This window comes from Pectinophora gossypiella, chromosome 24, assembly GCF_024362695.1.
Source record: "Pectinophora gossypiella chromosome 24, ilPecGoss1.1, whole genome shotgun sequence".
Classification (NCBI taxonomy): Eukaryota; Metazoa; Arthropoda; class Insecta; order Lepidoptera; family Gelechiidae; genus Pectinophora; species Pectinophora gossypiella.
Genome location: NC_065427.1, coordinates 1,827,928 through 1,843,722, shown reverse-complemented (window position 1 = coordinate 1,843,722; position 15,795 = coordinate 1,827,928). Strand labels below are relative to the sequence as shown.

Below are 15,795 nucleotides of genomic sequence, written 5' to 3'. Positions count from 1 at the left end.
TATCCCCATTTAAACGCGGTAAGAATCCGTTATTATGTGCTTTAATTATAATGTGACATGGTTTCAACGTGTATACATATTTGTACTCGAGACCGACACGACCCAATTGTTTGTTTCAGGCCAACCATTACTGTTCTGGGTGTCTTCTTACATGTCACTGTGGAGCAACATATTGTTTAATTTCGCTGTACTCATTAACGTTATAGTCGCCTTTTTCTACCCATTCCAAGATGAACACCCCAGTAAGTATATTATTTATTTTCTAGAAGTAGTACCGAAGATTATGGCCCGCGAAATACTTCTTTTACTCTGCTGGAATGTGAATGAATATACCGCTATATATATTTTTTTTTAATTAGGACGTCAAGGGCTCTGTGCTGAGGTTTTTCTTGCAGCTTTTTATCCCCGGTTGTGAGAAGCTGCAGTAGTTTTAGGCGGATGAGACGTACCTTATGTAAAAAATGACGATTCAAAGTGTGATCCACTTGATATCCACTCAGAATCGTGGTCTGAATCAGCCCCTTCAGTATTCGTTACGAAGTCACTAACTGTATAATATACCCCGTGAGGTGTGAGATTATGTTTATATTTATGTTTCTGTCTAAATTTTAATTTTAATTGTGTTGTTGTTTTGGTAAAATGTTCTCGCGGCGTCCAGTGTAGCGACTCAGTTGGTTATACAGGGGGTGACTGAAAAGCAGCAGCAATGCTGCTCCTCCTTTTCGGCCACAACTGATAATGTGTTACATTTAATTAGGTTTAAGCAATTTTGTAAAAATATTTGTGGTTGAATAAACTTCTTTTATTATTATTATTTGTATGTCGTTTCCATATCTCGGGTCTACGGAGTCCCGGACTTTTGGAAGGCGTGCGTGGGGCCGAAGCCAACACGTAGAGGCCCCTTAAGACAGTTTAATCTAAATGTGGTGTGACACCAACCGGCGATTATCCCTCTATGCACTATGGGAGTGCACCCAAAGACAATCCCCGGTTCATGTAAAACTATTGCAGATTATATTATTATGTGTGTATTTATTTGGTGTAATACGTGCTTCCAGAGCTAGGGCAGCACCTCTCCCTAGTAGTATGGTGCGTGTCCGGCGTGGCTGCGGCGCTGGTGACATGGTTGCCGCGATCGTCCGGGGTCCGCACGCTGCTGGCCTCGGCCATCGTGCGGCTCATATACAGCGCCGGGCCCGAGCCGACCCTCTGGTGCCTCGGTATGCTAACCGTACGTATACAAACGTTTTTTAGTGTGGTTTCACGAAGTTAGGGGCCTCGACTACCACTTGCATACAACGACAAAAAGCATCCTAATAAGAAGATCGAATTCAATGTTAATAAGTAATGTAACGTCTTAAACCTAAAGAAGCCGAAACTCGGGAGACTTGCTTCTTTCTATGTCGAATTCCAAGGTAGTCATAACCTTTTCAACATAAGGCCTAGATTCTTCAGACATTTCTAAGAAGCTTCTCGCAAATACCACCTATCAAAAAAACCCGCAACCAAATCGGACTATCCGTTCCGGGACAAAGGAATGAAACTTATAACACCTCTCTGCGTAGCGTCGAGGATTAATCCCCCTACCTATATATCAATATCGCGAGATCTCGCCATTTACGAGATTTATTAGTTAATATATTTTTTATTTATCTGTACAGTTTTTGTACAGTTTGTCACAATAATGAGGTATTTGATAGCGAATGAATTTTAATGAAATATTTAATAAGCACTTATTTACAATAGCTTTCATAGAGTAATAATCAGTCTATTATGTTATTCATGAAAACAAACATTTAGTTCCTAAAATTTTCAAGAATAAAATGTTTAAATTCAAAATATTTATTTCGGAAACTAGTCCATGTTATTTATTTATTATGGACAACTTACAAGCTACACTCTGCACATGAAAGCTTAACCTAGTATTAGTAACAGATTCGAAAGATGTCAACATAAAAATAAGCTGTATGAGGTCGGCCCGAATCACAGAAGCCGCGGGCAGCTATGTAACAGCGTGCAATCGAACAATAAAACAATGCAAAAGGTAGTCAAGTACGTACCGCTAAAAAAAATCGCACTTAGCAGTTCAGCAGCGGCGAGTCGTACCAATGCGGTCATGATGGTGTTTAAAGTTTCTCATTTCTTATTTTATGTTCGTGCTTAATCTTGTCCTATTTTTATTGACCGAGGGATTAATCTCGATATTGCATTCCCTGCCTTCCCCTGCAGATAGTGGTGAAGGGCGTGCACCTGGCTAGCATAATGGGCAACCAGGGCACGCTTTCGAAGTCGGCACGCGCAGTGGCGGGCGACCGCGAGCTGCTCTACCATGCTCTCTACCTCGTATTCTGCTTACTCGGGGTCTGTACGCACCCATTCTTCTTTTCGGTCTTGGTGAGTATCTTTTTTTTAATGATTACACAGGCAAAGCAATTCATCTAAAAAAGCCATATGCTCGCTTGTCAGCCCTGAGGGTACTCAGTTGGCCGCGACCCTCGGGTCAGGGCGACGTCTGAGAAGGTTATATTTGAAATTATACTCGTCATTTTCTTATCCGCCGAAAAGGAAAGGGACGGATGATTGACAACTGTTAATTTTAAAATGAATGAGTGAATTAATGAGTAACCCGCGCGAATATAATAAGCATCTCGCTGACCTGCAACCTGTTTGACGTGTGCTGTCAATTTAATGATTGGTCAATGTAAAGTTTTGGGAGGATTGTTTAAATTGCTGCATGAAAGAAGTGTGTTCCATAAATTTTATATATGTCGATTGACCGTTTCTTTCCTTTTTGACAACAAAATAGCAGGTATAACTTAAAATAAACTTAGTTGGTGTACTAGGATTAGTACCTATGGTTCATCCATGTGTTCAAATGTGGAAAATAGAGAGCACTATACTGTACGGTTTACGTCATCATCATCATCATCAGCCCATTAACGTCCCCACTGCTGGGGCACGGGCCTTTCCTATGGATGGATAGGGAGATCGGGCCTTAAACCACCACGCGGGCCCAGTGCGGATTGGTGGTTATTAACGACTACTAATGCAGCCGGGACCAACGGCTTAACGTGCCTTCCGAAGCACGGAAGAGCTCGAGATGAAAACTTTTTTTTGTGGTCACCCATCCTATGACCGGCCTTTGCGAAAGTTGCTTAACTTCAACAATCGCAGACCGAGCGCGGTTACCGCTGCGCCACCGAGCTCCTACGTTTACGTACGTACAAGTTATTCTAGCTGAGCATGCGCCCTACTTTTGCGCATCGCACACGTTTCCTAGAGTTGACGTAAATACGCCGTCGCGGTCGGTCACGATTAGCATCCATCCAAAACCAACTAACTGTAACTGGGTTGTTCTTTTTTTTTATCGACAATGATCTGTCCTTCGTTCTGCTTCTGATAAGTTATGTTTTAGAATTTTATTTCATGTTTTGATTGTCCAAAAATATAGTTATCTTATTATACTCAAAATACAAGCAAAATACTAATCGGTTCCTCAATTAGTTATTAACGTAGCTTGATCGTTTTTCACAAAATTATGTGACAGAGTGGTAAATTGAAATGCTGTCTCCGATGAAAAGGGCCACTCTGTCACAATATTTTTTGGAATGCGCCTGCAAAGAAAAGTATGTTACCAAGATAAAGAGAACCACTAAATAGTCCTCTACAGACACATCTTTATATGATGTTTTAAAATATTTATTGCCGTTATAATTTTAAAGATGTTAAATTCGATAAATCGAGAAAATGTCTTTTTATTGTCGATAAAAAAGAAGAACGACCCAACTTTACTTTCCAATAAAACAACTTAACGTGACCCTTAACCAACTGTTTATGTTTCAACTCATCTAACTAACTTAAACTTACTACGACGTCCAAGGCCATACAATACCATACGAGTAACTTGGCGCTGTTGTCCGCAGCTACTGGACATTGTGTACCGCGAAGAGACGCTGCTGAACGTGATGCGATCAGTGACACGCAACGGGCGGTCCATCCTACTGACGGCCGTACTGGCGCTGGTGCTGGTGTACATGTTCTCTATCGTCGGCTACATGTTCTTCCGCGACCACTTCCTCGTCACAGTCGACACCCTCGACGGTAAAAAAAAAATAATAACAAAAAATTTAGGTAAAATCTATGACACACATATACATTTACAACATTAAAATATACACACCACCACCACCACACCACCACCACCGACCACGACCACGCGTCGGACGACGCTCAGTGGGTAGGCCCGCTACAAGGTGGACCGACGATCTGGTGAAAATATACACACATTAAATTAATATTTAGTTGGAAAACATAAAGGTAAATGGGTGCCGCAGTTCACCAAAAAAGGCCAGGATTCAGTGAAAATTTACCCAGAGGGCAACACTGACAACTGTACAGGGTGTTAGTGGCATCGTAACGAAAACTTTGAGGGATGATTCAGACCATGATTCTGAGGTGATATCAAGTGGAATTTTCCGTCGCAAAAGTATGGAACGAAAATAATTAAAAACTACACAAACATTTTCATGAATTTTGCGACGGAAAATTCTACTTGATATTAACTCAGAATCATGGTCTGAACCATCCCGCTCAGTATTCGTTACGATGTCACTAACACCCATACCTACTTGTATGGCTATCTGTATGTATTAATTTGGAATATTAATAAATAATCAATAATCGTTTTAATAATAAGAATTGGTTAGTTTCCTAGCTCAAAGATAAATTATGATATTCTAATTATTAAATAAATACATCTAAAGGTAGCAAAAACATTTTCTGTATTCTATTTAAATTATTTATTAATTTTAATAAAGAAAAATGTAATGATAAGTGCGACATTTTGTTACCTATTTCTATGACGTGCCAGGTTGCTTTTTATGTTTATTTCATGTATCACTTTTCGTAAAAAGTAACTGATTTGACTAATTGGAAACTCTATTACATATATGTGAATCAACCTTCTTTCCCCCAGATGACCCACTATTCGACATAAACAAGTGTTCAGACGACCCTGCGTCGAAATACTACGGCGATGCAGGCGCGTGCAGCAAGCCTTCACGCTTCGTGTCTGTTGGAGGTGAGCTTCGCGAGCGCAGCTGCGACTCGCTCATAATGTGCATCGTGACCACGCTCAACCAGGGGCTGCGGAACGGCGGCGGCATCGGGGACACGCTCCGGGCCCCCGCTAGCTCCGTAAGTACTAGGTTGTTTTTTTATTTTTTTTCTCTCTCTCTCTTTATTAAAGAGCTGCGCTCTTGTAGGTGGAGTAATCGCCATTACTCTATAGATAGGGCGTGTAGAACGGTTGCCCCAATCGCCTTCCGTTTCGTTTATATATATTTTTTCTTTTATTATCAGAATTTCATAATTTATATTTGACCTAAGATACTACATTAGTGATTATATATTAATATAAGTAATGTTTTTACATTAGCTTCAATGCGCGGTACGAATTAAATTTATCAAAGTATAGAAGCCAGTGTGACGTTCATTAGCATAGTGATGCGTCAGTCGAGAATAGGCCGATCGATCCTTTTCTATCTAACAGTAGATAAATGCCTTGTCCAATACAGTACAGGATTTTTATAGTTTTTTTTTTACTATACAGATGTATAAAATGGTAAGGCAATGCAATTTCAAAAAACTTAGCAAAATGCAAGCTTTTTTTGATAAAAGAATACAAACACACACCCACCCTCTCTCTCTCGCGCGCACACACACACCCTCACACACAGACGCAGTGTATTTAAACACTGATTTATCCCGTTGTCAGGAGCCGTTGTTCGTGGCTCGCGTGGTGTACGATCTGCTGTTCTTCTTCGTGGTCATCATCATCGTACTCAACCTCATATTCGGTGTGATCATCGACACCTTCGCCGACCTGCGTAGCGAGAAGCAACAGAAAGAACTCATACTCAAGAACACTTGTTTTATTTGCGGTGAGTCGGTTCTTGCATAACGTAGTCCAGGGTACGTGTCAACGTCAGAGTTGAAGCAGTCGCCACAGCGTAGAGTAAATCATAAGGAATAATACTACGTATAGAACGGTAACTCTCCGCTCCCCACCAGCGGCTGAGCTAGGTTTACCTCAATTCATACACACAACCTCGTTTTACACAGACACCTCTCTCTCTCTCTCTCTCTCTCTCTCTCTCTCTCTCTCTCTCTCTCTCTCTCTCTCTCTCTCTCTCTTTATTTAAGAGCTGCGCTCTTGTCCGTGGAGTAATCGCCTTCATTTTCATTACTCCATAGATAGGGCGTTTAGAACGGCGGTTGCCCCAATCGCCTTCCGTTCCGCAGTACACGGACCAATTTCTCAGTCGGTGATGTTCTAGCTAGAGCCCTACCAGGATTCATTTCCTCGGCCTCCAACCAGTGCACCACACATTGATATTATCGTACATGTGTGTGACGTCTGACGCCCATACGATTGAAGACTAAACTATGCCGATTTGGGATGAAGTAAACCTAGCTCAGACGCTGGCGGGGAGCGGAGAGTTGCCGTTCTATACGTAGTCAACATCATCACTAATTCAAGAGCCACGCCTTTGTCGGTGTAGCATTATCCATGCTACTTTTTAGGGAAAAATAGGGCAGTGGTTTTCCTCTTGCCTTCCGCCCGGCAGTACTCCGTCTGACGCGAGTGGTATGGCGCCCAGAGTAATATATTTCAAAGTCGTACTAGGACTCCTGTCCTCCGCCTCTAAATAGTACTGACAGTTATTGCTGCCCTCTGACAGTTTCCAGGTTACAGTCCCTGTGATGAACAAGAATTGCCCCAGTGGAGGTCAGAGAAGGTGACTCTGTCCCCCCTGGGGCCAGGTTAATGGTCTTGTATGTAACCAAAACCAAAGGCTGGTAGTATTATTCCTTATTCTATGCCGGTGGCCTGCCGCACCCTTTTGTTCCGCTATTGTCCTTCATCATCACCAGCCCATTAACGTCCCCACTGCACGGGCACGGGCCTTCCCTATGTATGGATAGGAAGATCGGGCTTTAAACCACCACGCGGGCTCAGTGCGGACTGGTGGTTATTAACGACTGCTTATGCAGCCGGGACCAACGGCTTAACGTGCCTTCCGAAGCACGGAGGAGCTCGAGATGAAAACTTTTTTTTTGTGGTCACCCATCCTGTGACCGGCCTTTGCGAAAGTTGCTTAACTTCAACAATCGCAGACCAAGCGCGCTTACCGCTGCGCCACCGAGCTCCTCCCTATTGTCCTTATGGTCTGTCATTTGAGGCTAATGAGGTGTGATATACTGACTCGTCTAATAATTCTCGCCGCAGGACTGAACAGATCAGCGTTCGACAACAAGACAGTGTCGTTCGAGGAACACATCAAAAGCGAACACAATATGTGGCACTACCTCTACTTCATGGTGCTGGTCAGGGTGAAGGACCCCACCGAGTTCACCGGCCCGGAGAGTTACGTGCATTCCATGATTAAAGTGAGTACTATTGAATCTTATCGTGTGGGTTGTGAGATGGATTACCACCCCTGATGGGTTACTATTCAGCCGCCAAAGGCCTTTGTGTTGTTTTTGGTGCGGTGGTTTCTGATCCAAGAAGTTATATTGAGCGATACATATTAAATATGGCGGTGCGTACGACACTGCATAAGTTAGTTATTAAGTTAAATTATATGTTCTCTTCTCATGTAAGTGTCTGTATGTCTTTTTTGAGTAAACTGAAGGCCCCTGATACGATTACGTACTTACATCAAAAAGTACTAACCCGGACCAACGGCTTAACTTGCCTTCCGAAGCTTGGATCTTACTTTCGGACAATCGGGGATCTGCCCGCAAAAATGACTAATTCAACAGAATAATTAGTCATTTTTATTTATTTATAAATATGGGTTCTATGTAGCTTAAAATACTGGACTGAAAATCATTTTAAAAAATACAAACAGACAGGAAATTCCACTTGATATAAACGCAGAATCATAGTCTGAACCATCCCCCAAGGTTTTCACGGTGTCACTAACACCCGGTATTTTTAATTATTTACTATCAAAGTAATACAGGTTTATAAGTAATACATTACAGGTACAGGCCTATATTTAACTGATTAATTAAAATGAACAATCATCACTACATAGGAGTGCTCCTTTTATGAACTCACTCGGAGCGCAGATGAATAGAATAGTTTTTTCCGCTGTGTGGTTAGTAGGCAAGAGGTCGTATTGACGGAGCCAGCAGCACGGTCAAATGGGAAAATTAAGGAGCGACTGAAAAACAGAAAGAAAGAAAGAAAGAAAATATTTATTTCCATATTGGACGCCACATTTACAAACTTACATTACAGAAATAAAAAAAAAATAGAAAAAAAAAAACAAAGACAAATAATACAGACATTAAATACACAATGGAGGCGCCCAAAATAAAAAAAGGATCTCCCTCAGCATAATGCCGTGACACGTGCTTAGCACGGGCCGCGGCGCTGGTATTATGGGAGACCTATCGAACGTGAGCCACGGACACACCAAACTCAATTACGTACCTACTTATATATAATAAAGAAAACATACTATGATACTTACATAGATTATAATGCATTACTTATACTTGATATTATAGATATATATTCCTATCAAAAATATATATGCAAAATGAATAAATAAAACTTACACACACTACACTTACACTTACTTAACAGCGTCTGTTTCTTCGGAAATAGACACAATGCTGAGTTCGTGTCCTATTCACTGCTGTGCCACATTATGTACTGAGTTTTAAAAATTGTTTTATGATATTTTGTTGTTTTTATTCTGTTTGTAACACTTCGTATGTAATGTTCAACATTTTCTCTCTCTCTCTCTCTCTCTCACGGTCCCGTGCGTAAATAACATAACATAAACTGCCTATATACGTCCCACTGCTGGGCACAGGCCTCCCCTCAATCAACCGGAGGGGGTATGGAGCATACTCCACCACGCTGCTCCACTGCGGGTTGGTGGAGGTGTTTTTACGGCTAATAGCCGGGACCAACGGCTTAACGTGCCTTCCGAAGCACGGAATCATCTTACTTTTTCGGACAATCAGGTGATTCAAGCCTGAAAAGTCCTTACCAAACAAAGGACAGTCTCACAAAGTGATTTCGACAATGTCCCCATCGGGAATCGAACCCGGACCTCCAGATCTTGAGCCTAACGCTCTAACCACCGTGCCTAAATGAACATCTATTTTTCCATTGGCAGTCTAACAACTTAGACTGGTTCCCGCGCCTGCGGGCGCTGTCGTTGGTGGGCGGCGGTGAGGGCGAGGGCGGCGAGCTGGAGCTGCGCAACCTGCAGGCGCAGCTGGACCGCGCGCAGGGCGCCGTCAGGACGCTCACCGACCTGCTGACCGAGCTGCGGGACCAGGTACATACATACGGTCACGAGCACTAATATGTATACACTTTGGTACCATGTCACATTAACTTTTTTGACAAATTGAACTGTAAGTCTCACTAAATGTCAAATATGTTAGTGCGACAGAGTCCTAAAGTGGGTACATTATATTGCTCATGACTGTACATAAAACTCATGCCTATTTCCCGGGGTAAGCAGAGACTATGACTATGACATATGAGAATTTGAACTTATATTTACACCACAAAAGTATGTTATGTGATGAGCCGTACTCGGGAATGTGAAAGTGTCTTTTTCAAATTGTTCTTTCTTGTACACTGATCTTATTTGCCTAAAGCTCTTTCCACATAACTTTTGGGCCTTTTTACAGCCTAAAAGTAATGAAGTTAAAACACATAATAACGAGTTCTTATCGCGTTTAAATCAGGGATATGAGACTCCCGATATTTCGACACTGTTGCAAGTGCCATGATCACGGGATGACTGATGAGATTGGAGTGGAGTTAGGTAGATCCATAATTTTCTACGGGCGGACATATCTGTCTACCCTCATACCCTTTGTTATTATGTGTTTTAATTATGATAATAACCGCGTAAACCTAAAATAATGTAGAAATGAAGTTATTCAAATTCAAAAATATCTTTATTCAGTAGGTAACATCAACTAACTAACTAACTAACACTAACTAACCAACTTTAAATCGAACTAACTAACACTGAACTAAACTCTCTCTCTGTAACTTTGAATCGTCAATTTTTACATAACGAACGTCTCATCCGCCTAAAACTACTGCAGTTTCTCACAACCCGTATAGCCGGGGAAAAGAAGCTGCAAGAAAATCCTCGGCACAGAACCCTAGACGTTCTTTAAAAAAATAAATATACATAAAATATTATTGAGATGAGTAATTTAGCTGCCTAATATCAGTTCTCAGACAGTTAATCCCATGCATTCATATCTTCTAAATAATCACTAACTTTATAATAACCTTAAAAATCCACTTGTTTTTTTCAGATGACCGAACAGAGGAAGCAAAAGCAGCGTATAGGGCTGCTCAATTCTACTTCGGCGTACCTCCAGAATTTGCAAATGAACCTGCCACCGTAAACAACATGCCTGTTACAACACTCGCTAGAACTGTACTTTACTACAGTGTATTACGTTATATTTTTTTAAACAAAATATATATTGTCGTCTTATACTGAAAACGTTGTAAACGCCTTTTTGAAAAAAAGTGGCTGTGACATACGGACGGACAGACAGAAATTATTTTAGGGTTCCGTTTTTGCCATTTGGCTACGGAACCCTAAAATCACATTTGGATGTTATTTTTTCAACAAAAGCACGATTTATGTCAAATAATTTCAGCCCGCGTAAAAATTTAATGCATATTTTTATACCTTGATTGAATCTAACTTGTTTATTACGTGGTTTTGTTAACAAAAATCACATCTGAATGTGATTTTAGAAAAAGGCGCTTACGATGTTTTAAGACGACGAAGTCGAAAATATCAAGTCAATCTTCGTCTCAGGCGCTGCATAGGCCACCACTACTGAACTGCGCAGACTGCACGGTTATGCTATCGCGTCCGGTGCGAATTATATCGCGGGCTTCAGCCAATAACCGTACGGTATTTATCTATGGATAAATTAACTGTGTCTATTAGTTGAAACCTGCGGTAATTATCGCGTCGCGTGCACCAGTGCAACTGCTCTCTGTAATCTACAGAGAGCTAGAGTTACACTAATCTTGATATTTCCATATAAAAACGCAAAATTCAAAAACCGAGGTAAATTGTATCACACATCAAAAATTTAAATTAAGATCCATAAGCTTTATACATTCCTTAGTAGCAGTTTTGAACGAAATCTGATACAATTTCATTTATTTTCAACTAGCAACACTGAAGCGTCCATTTACAAAATGTAATGGACAATACTGTTGCCAGTTTAAAAAAATATATGTATTTATATTTCTTTACATTCATGTAGTAAAAGTATATGTTCTAGCAAAATTACACCGCATGCTCTTTAAATGTACTATAATTATAGTACATCGCGCAAACTCAAAATCACTATAATATTAAATAAATATGACACAGGTAATATTGACGCATTCATTGACGCCGATAAACGATCGAAGACGTAAGAATAAAGAAAAGTAAGGGCACATTAAAGTAGGTACAATTTAAGTCGTAACATATGGCAACTTTTTCACCGACCAATCATAAAGCTCAATTGCTTTCAAAGTTGCCATCAAAGTGAAACTTATGTAAAATTGTATCTTACTAAAATAAGTAGGTTTAAAAGTCGTTACTTAAAAGAAAACTATTTAAGAATTACATGACTTGTTAGATATCTTTGAACACCTAGTGTCTTGGTAAAACTAGGTACGGTCACGTACTTAAGAACCCTGTCACATTAACATATTTCACACTTAGTAAAGACTTTGTTTCAATTTGTCAAATGTGTTAATGCGACATGGTCTTAAAGTTTATGCATATTTTAGACGTGACTGTATATGTAAAACATATCGTATGATATTCGTTAGCAATGTTACTTGTTCTATCGTTTTAGCCAAGGATTTGACGTTATCTTGTTATAACTATTAGAATAATCTTATAGTCTGTGCCCTCTTCGATCGCCGCGACACGTTATTTTTAAATATTAATCAGAAGAGGAGAAATGTTCCCTTTATTAATAGAGCTATACATGATGTATAGGGAACCCGAAATTTTCGTATTCTCCTTAAAAAATACGTCAAAACGTATGAAAATTATTCTTTATCTTCGAAACTATTTTATTAATTAATGAAATCAGAACAAAATCACTTTGTTCGTAATTTAGTGTTCATAAGAATATGATAGGGTGCTTACGGTCTAATATTATTGGAATCAATTTCTTTATTATTCTCACACATTATTGTATCAATGCAATATTGTATAGAGAAGATTTTTTTTATTTATTTAGTAATGAAGTTTCAGACTTTATGTTAAGCCCGTAAGCTCCCTAGATACAGGAAACTTGGAAAGTGCAATATAAAATAGCTCAAATCCTGTTACCTATTTACTGTAGTTAGAAAAAAAATCGAATTTTATTTAAAAATCTTTTTGGAGATCTGAATTTTATGTCTTGATCGCGTGTAAGAGTTTTGTTGTACTTTCTATACGTTATGGCCCTACGACTCTGTAACGGTCCAACTACGCAACCCATACATGTCATGTCAAAGCCCGAATATTTTGAAAATTTGGCTTTAATTCAAATTCAAAATTCAAATAATTTATTTCAGACCATAATAACGTCCATAGAAAAAATTAAATAAATAATAATAAACACTAAATAAGTACAAAAATTGTTAAAAAATAAAAGTACAAATACATAAAAATTATAAACAAGAAAAAAGAAGAATTAATGCTGACGTCAAATTTCGTTTTACTGGTTGGACATGACTGCAGTTAGCACCATGTTTCGTTTGAGGCACTACTTGTGGGACACCGTGTATATTTAAAAGTACGGCGTTTGGATTGTAACAAATTAATTTTGTCGTGTTACCATGTTACCATACCTGGTCATAGATTAGTCCGTTAATTAGTCGTTTTACGACTATTTTAAATATCATTTATAGTCTTTAAATATAAAACAATTCAAAGTCGTAGGGCTACTGTAGGCTATATGTGGTGATAGTGTCTGTTACTTAAAATATTTAGGTTAATTTAACACGTACGGCCATGAGCATTAATATATACACTTTGGAACCATGTCACATTAACTTTTCATGACAAATTGAACTGTAAGTCTCACTAAATGTCAAATATGTTAGTGCGTCAGGGTTCTAAAGTGGATACATAATATTGCTCATTATTATGACTGTACTATAAAGATATAAAAAGGTTGTTCTAACGTGAGTTTAAACATTGACGACATCCATAGAAAGCAATAATGGATTATACAGATCATTTTCTATTATAAATATACAAAAATGTATACAAAATATAAGTGGTTAATTTTGTATACATTTCAAGAGATTTAACTCGAAATGAACTCATGTTGTTGCCCCGAAAGCGTATATGTAATGTATACTGATCCGATTTTAATTATATTACTTATTTAATATGTTTACATATTTCTAATAAGGCATCCAGTTAAAGGGCAAAATTATATATATTTTTTTAAATATACTCATATTATGAACGGCGTTAGTAAATGGATTATTAGCAAAATTTTCATCAAAATATCATTTTTTCTGTAGACTGGATGTCCACTCAAACATATACATTTTATCGTCAATTGCATCAATGAAGAACATTATATTTTAATATAAATAAAATTTGACTAGATAATCATTTCGTAACACATTTGCAGTGCCATTTTCGAAGTACCAAAATGATAAATAGTGTAGTGTTCGCGACGATACTCCTTATATAATAATGTTATGCTGTAGCCGACATTCTTGATAGAACCGCAAGGTATTTTATCATTCAGGGATTGAATCAGACATTCCGTGAAACAATTTTAAGTAAAGATTTCCTACTTTTTTCTTTAAAAAAATAATAAAGTATCACGCTTGTGTCCTTGAAGGGGTTGGCAGAGGTGTATAATATACACCCAATCCTCGCGTTGCCTTTTGGTATATTTATTTAAAGAATAATAGCTTGTTTCGCTTGCTTCTGACGAACTGAAATAGCCTAACTGCCAAATAAGTGTCCGATAGCAATTTAATCGGCAGATAAATGCTATCGGACGCTTGTTTGTTAGACTATCTATCACAGTTTATCGCCAAGAAGCGAATCAAGCGGTAACAGAATAACACTATGAGAATATAAGTATCGCCGCAACAATTACACATTATATACATCGCATTTACAATATAAACCTTACATGCCAAATATTAGGAGATGTTTTATTATTATTGTTATTTTGTTGATCTGTTTATAAAAAAGTACTTAAGACTCTCTTCCTGCAATCTCTTATACTATTTTGTATACCTTTCGTCTTCGATCTAATCGACCATTGTATACATTAATATATATGTATAATTTCCTTCATTATTTCCGTATTGTCTATTATACGTTTATTATACATTTGTTTTTATATAGATTTAGTATACTGACAATATATTTATCTGTAAATCTGTACTTTCTAAAACTTTACTGACCAAAATGTAACGTGTATTTTTCTCGTGTATTATTAAGCATTTTTTTAAATATCTTATACTTCAATCTTTGCAAACGCTGAAATAGAATGTGACTTACCTGTATTGTATCTCATTTTTCTTATGTACAAGTTTAACGTGAGAAAGAGACAAATATATAGTTGTTGCTTCGTCTCATTCGAGCATGCACGGATTCGTCGTATGAGATAACCTTTACACATTCCTACTGTATTTTTGTATTATTTATTAAAATTCTATTCAAAGTTTATATCCTAGATCTGTATTTTGGAGTCTAGAATCGTTTTCTAAAATTATTATATCTCCCTAGATAGCTCTAGTAGTGTCGAGTAAGTTTTGTGATCGACTAATTGTGATGGCCGCAATAAATCGTGTTTTGTTTAACTGAAAAATAAAGATATGGCACAAATACTTGTTTTACTGTTGCATACACACTGCAATTTATGCGATTCTCTCACTGCCCCGCGTGATGCAGCGTAGCGCGTGGATGCGTGTTCTTCCGTTGCTTGTATCTTCTTTTTGACATGACTTATTGTAGATTTGCCGCAGGTGGCATTAACTACTTGGCCGGACAAAAGTAAGTATCTCCGTTTGTATAGAAAACACGCACAGTCCAACACACAGAAAATGCATCCACGCGCGTTCATGCGGATCTCCATAGGGTTAGGTCCTGGGATATAACTGATTTATTGGTATTTTGCATGTCTTTTTCACGGAATAGAAGAAAGAGGATGGAAAGGTCGTAAGGGCGCGTTCCCACTTTATCGTGACGACAGATAATCGTGTAGTTTTAAGTGTCGTGGTTTATATGTTTAAATGGTGGTGTTTACATATAGAACGACACGATTAACTGGCGTCTACTCCATTTTTTGCACTGACAACATCGTGACCGCAAATCTATCAAAAAAGCTAGATACGATGGTAGCTAAACGATAAAATTTTACGACAAAATATCGTATTAATGGGAACAGCTAGAAACGACAGTCGTCCAACGATAAATTAATCGTTACGACATAGATTAATTTATGCATTATTTATGCAATTTATGATTTATGTATGCGCGTTCCCACTCGGGAACGCGCATTTTGTATGAGAACAGATGTCGATTCAACCACAATCTTTTACTGCTAGTCTTGCAAACAGATAACTACGATAGCTTCTTACGATACTGCTTCTCAAATTCCATAAGTAGCCACTACTGGCAATGTATATATTTTATATGATGGGCTGCAATTTTATCATAATTTTTCGCAAAATGATGACGA

The 15,795-nt window shown here is 38.5% G+C and overlaps 1 protein-coding gene across 2 annotated transcripts in view; it reads left to right on the top strand.

Moving 5' to 3' along the window:
- The window catches only part of LOC126377795 (inositol 1,4,5-trisphosphate receptor), a 119,344-nt gene extending 104,405 nt beyond the window's left edge, over window positions 1–14,939 (top strand). For both annotated transcript variants that reach the window (XM_050025632.1, XM_050025631.1), the window contains 9 exons: window positions 120–242; window positions 1,059–1,231; window positions 2,230–2,394; window positions 3,924–4,101; window positions 4,976–5,196; window positions 5,777–5,942; window positions 7,292–7,452; window positions 9,204–9,368; window positions 10,375–14,939. In XM_050025632.1, coding sequence (XP_049881589.1) covers window positions 120–242; window positions 1,059–1,231; window positions 2,230–2,394; window positions 3,924–4,101; window positions 4,976–5,196; window positions 5,777–5,942; window positions 7,292–7,452; window positions 9,204–9,368; window positions 10,375–10,467 — 1,445 coding nt within the window. In that variant the 3' untranslated portion in view covers window positions 10,468–14,939. The remainder of the gene's footprint in view (window positions 1–119; window positions 243–1,058; window positions 1,232–2,229; window positions 2,395–3,923; window positions 4,102–4,975; window positions 5,197–5,776; window positions 5,943–7,291; window positions 7,453–9,203; window positions 9,369–10,374) is intronic.
- The last annotated feature ends 856 nt before the right edge of the window (window positions 14,940–15,795 follow it).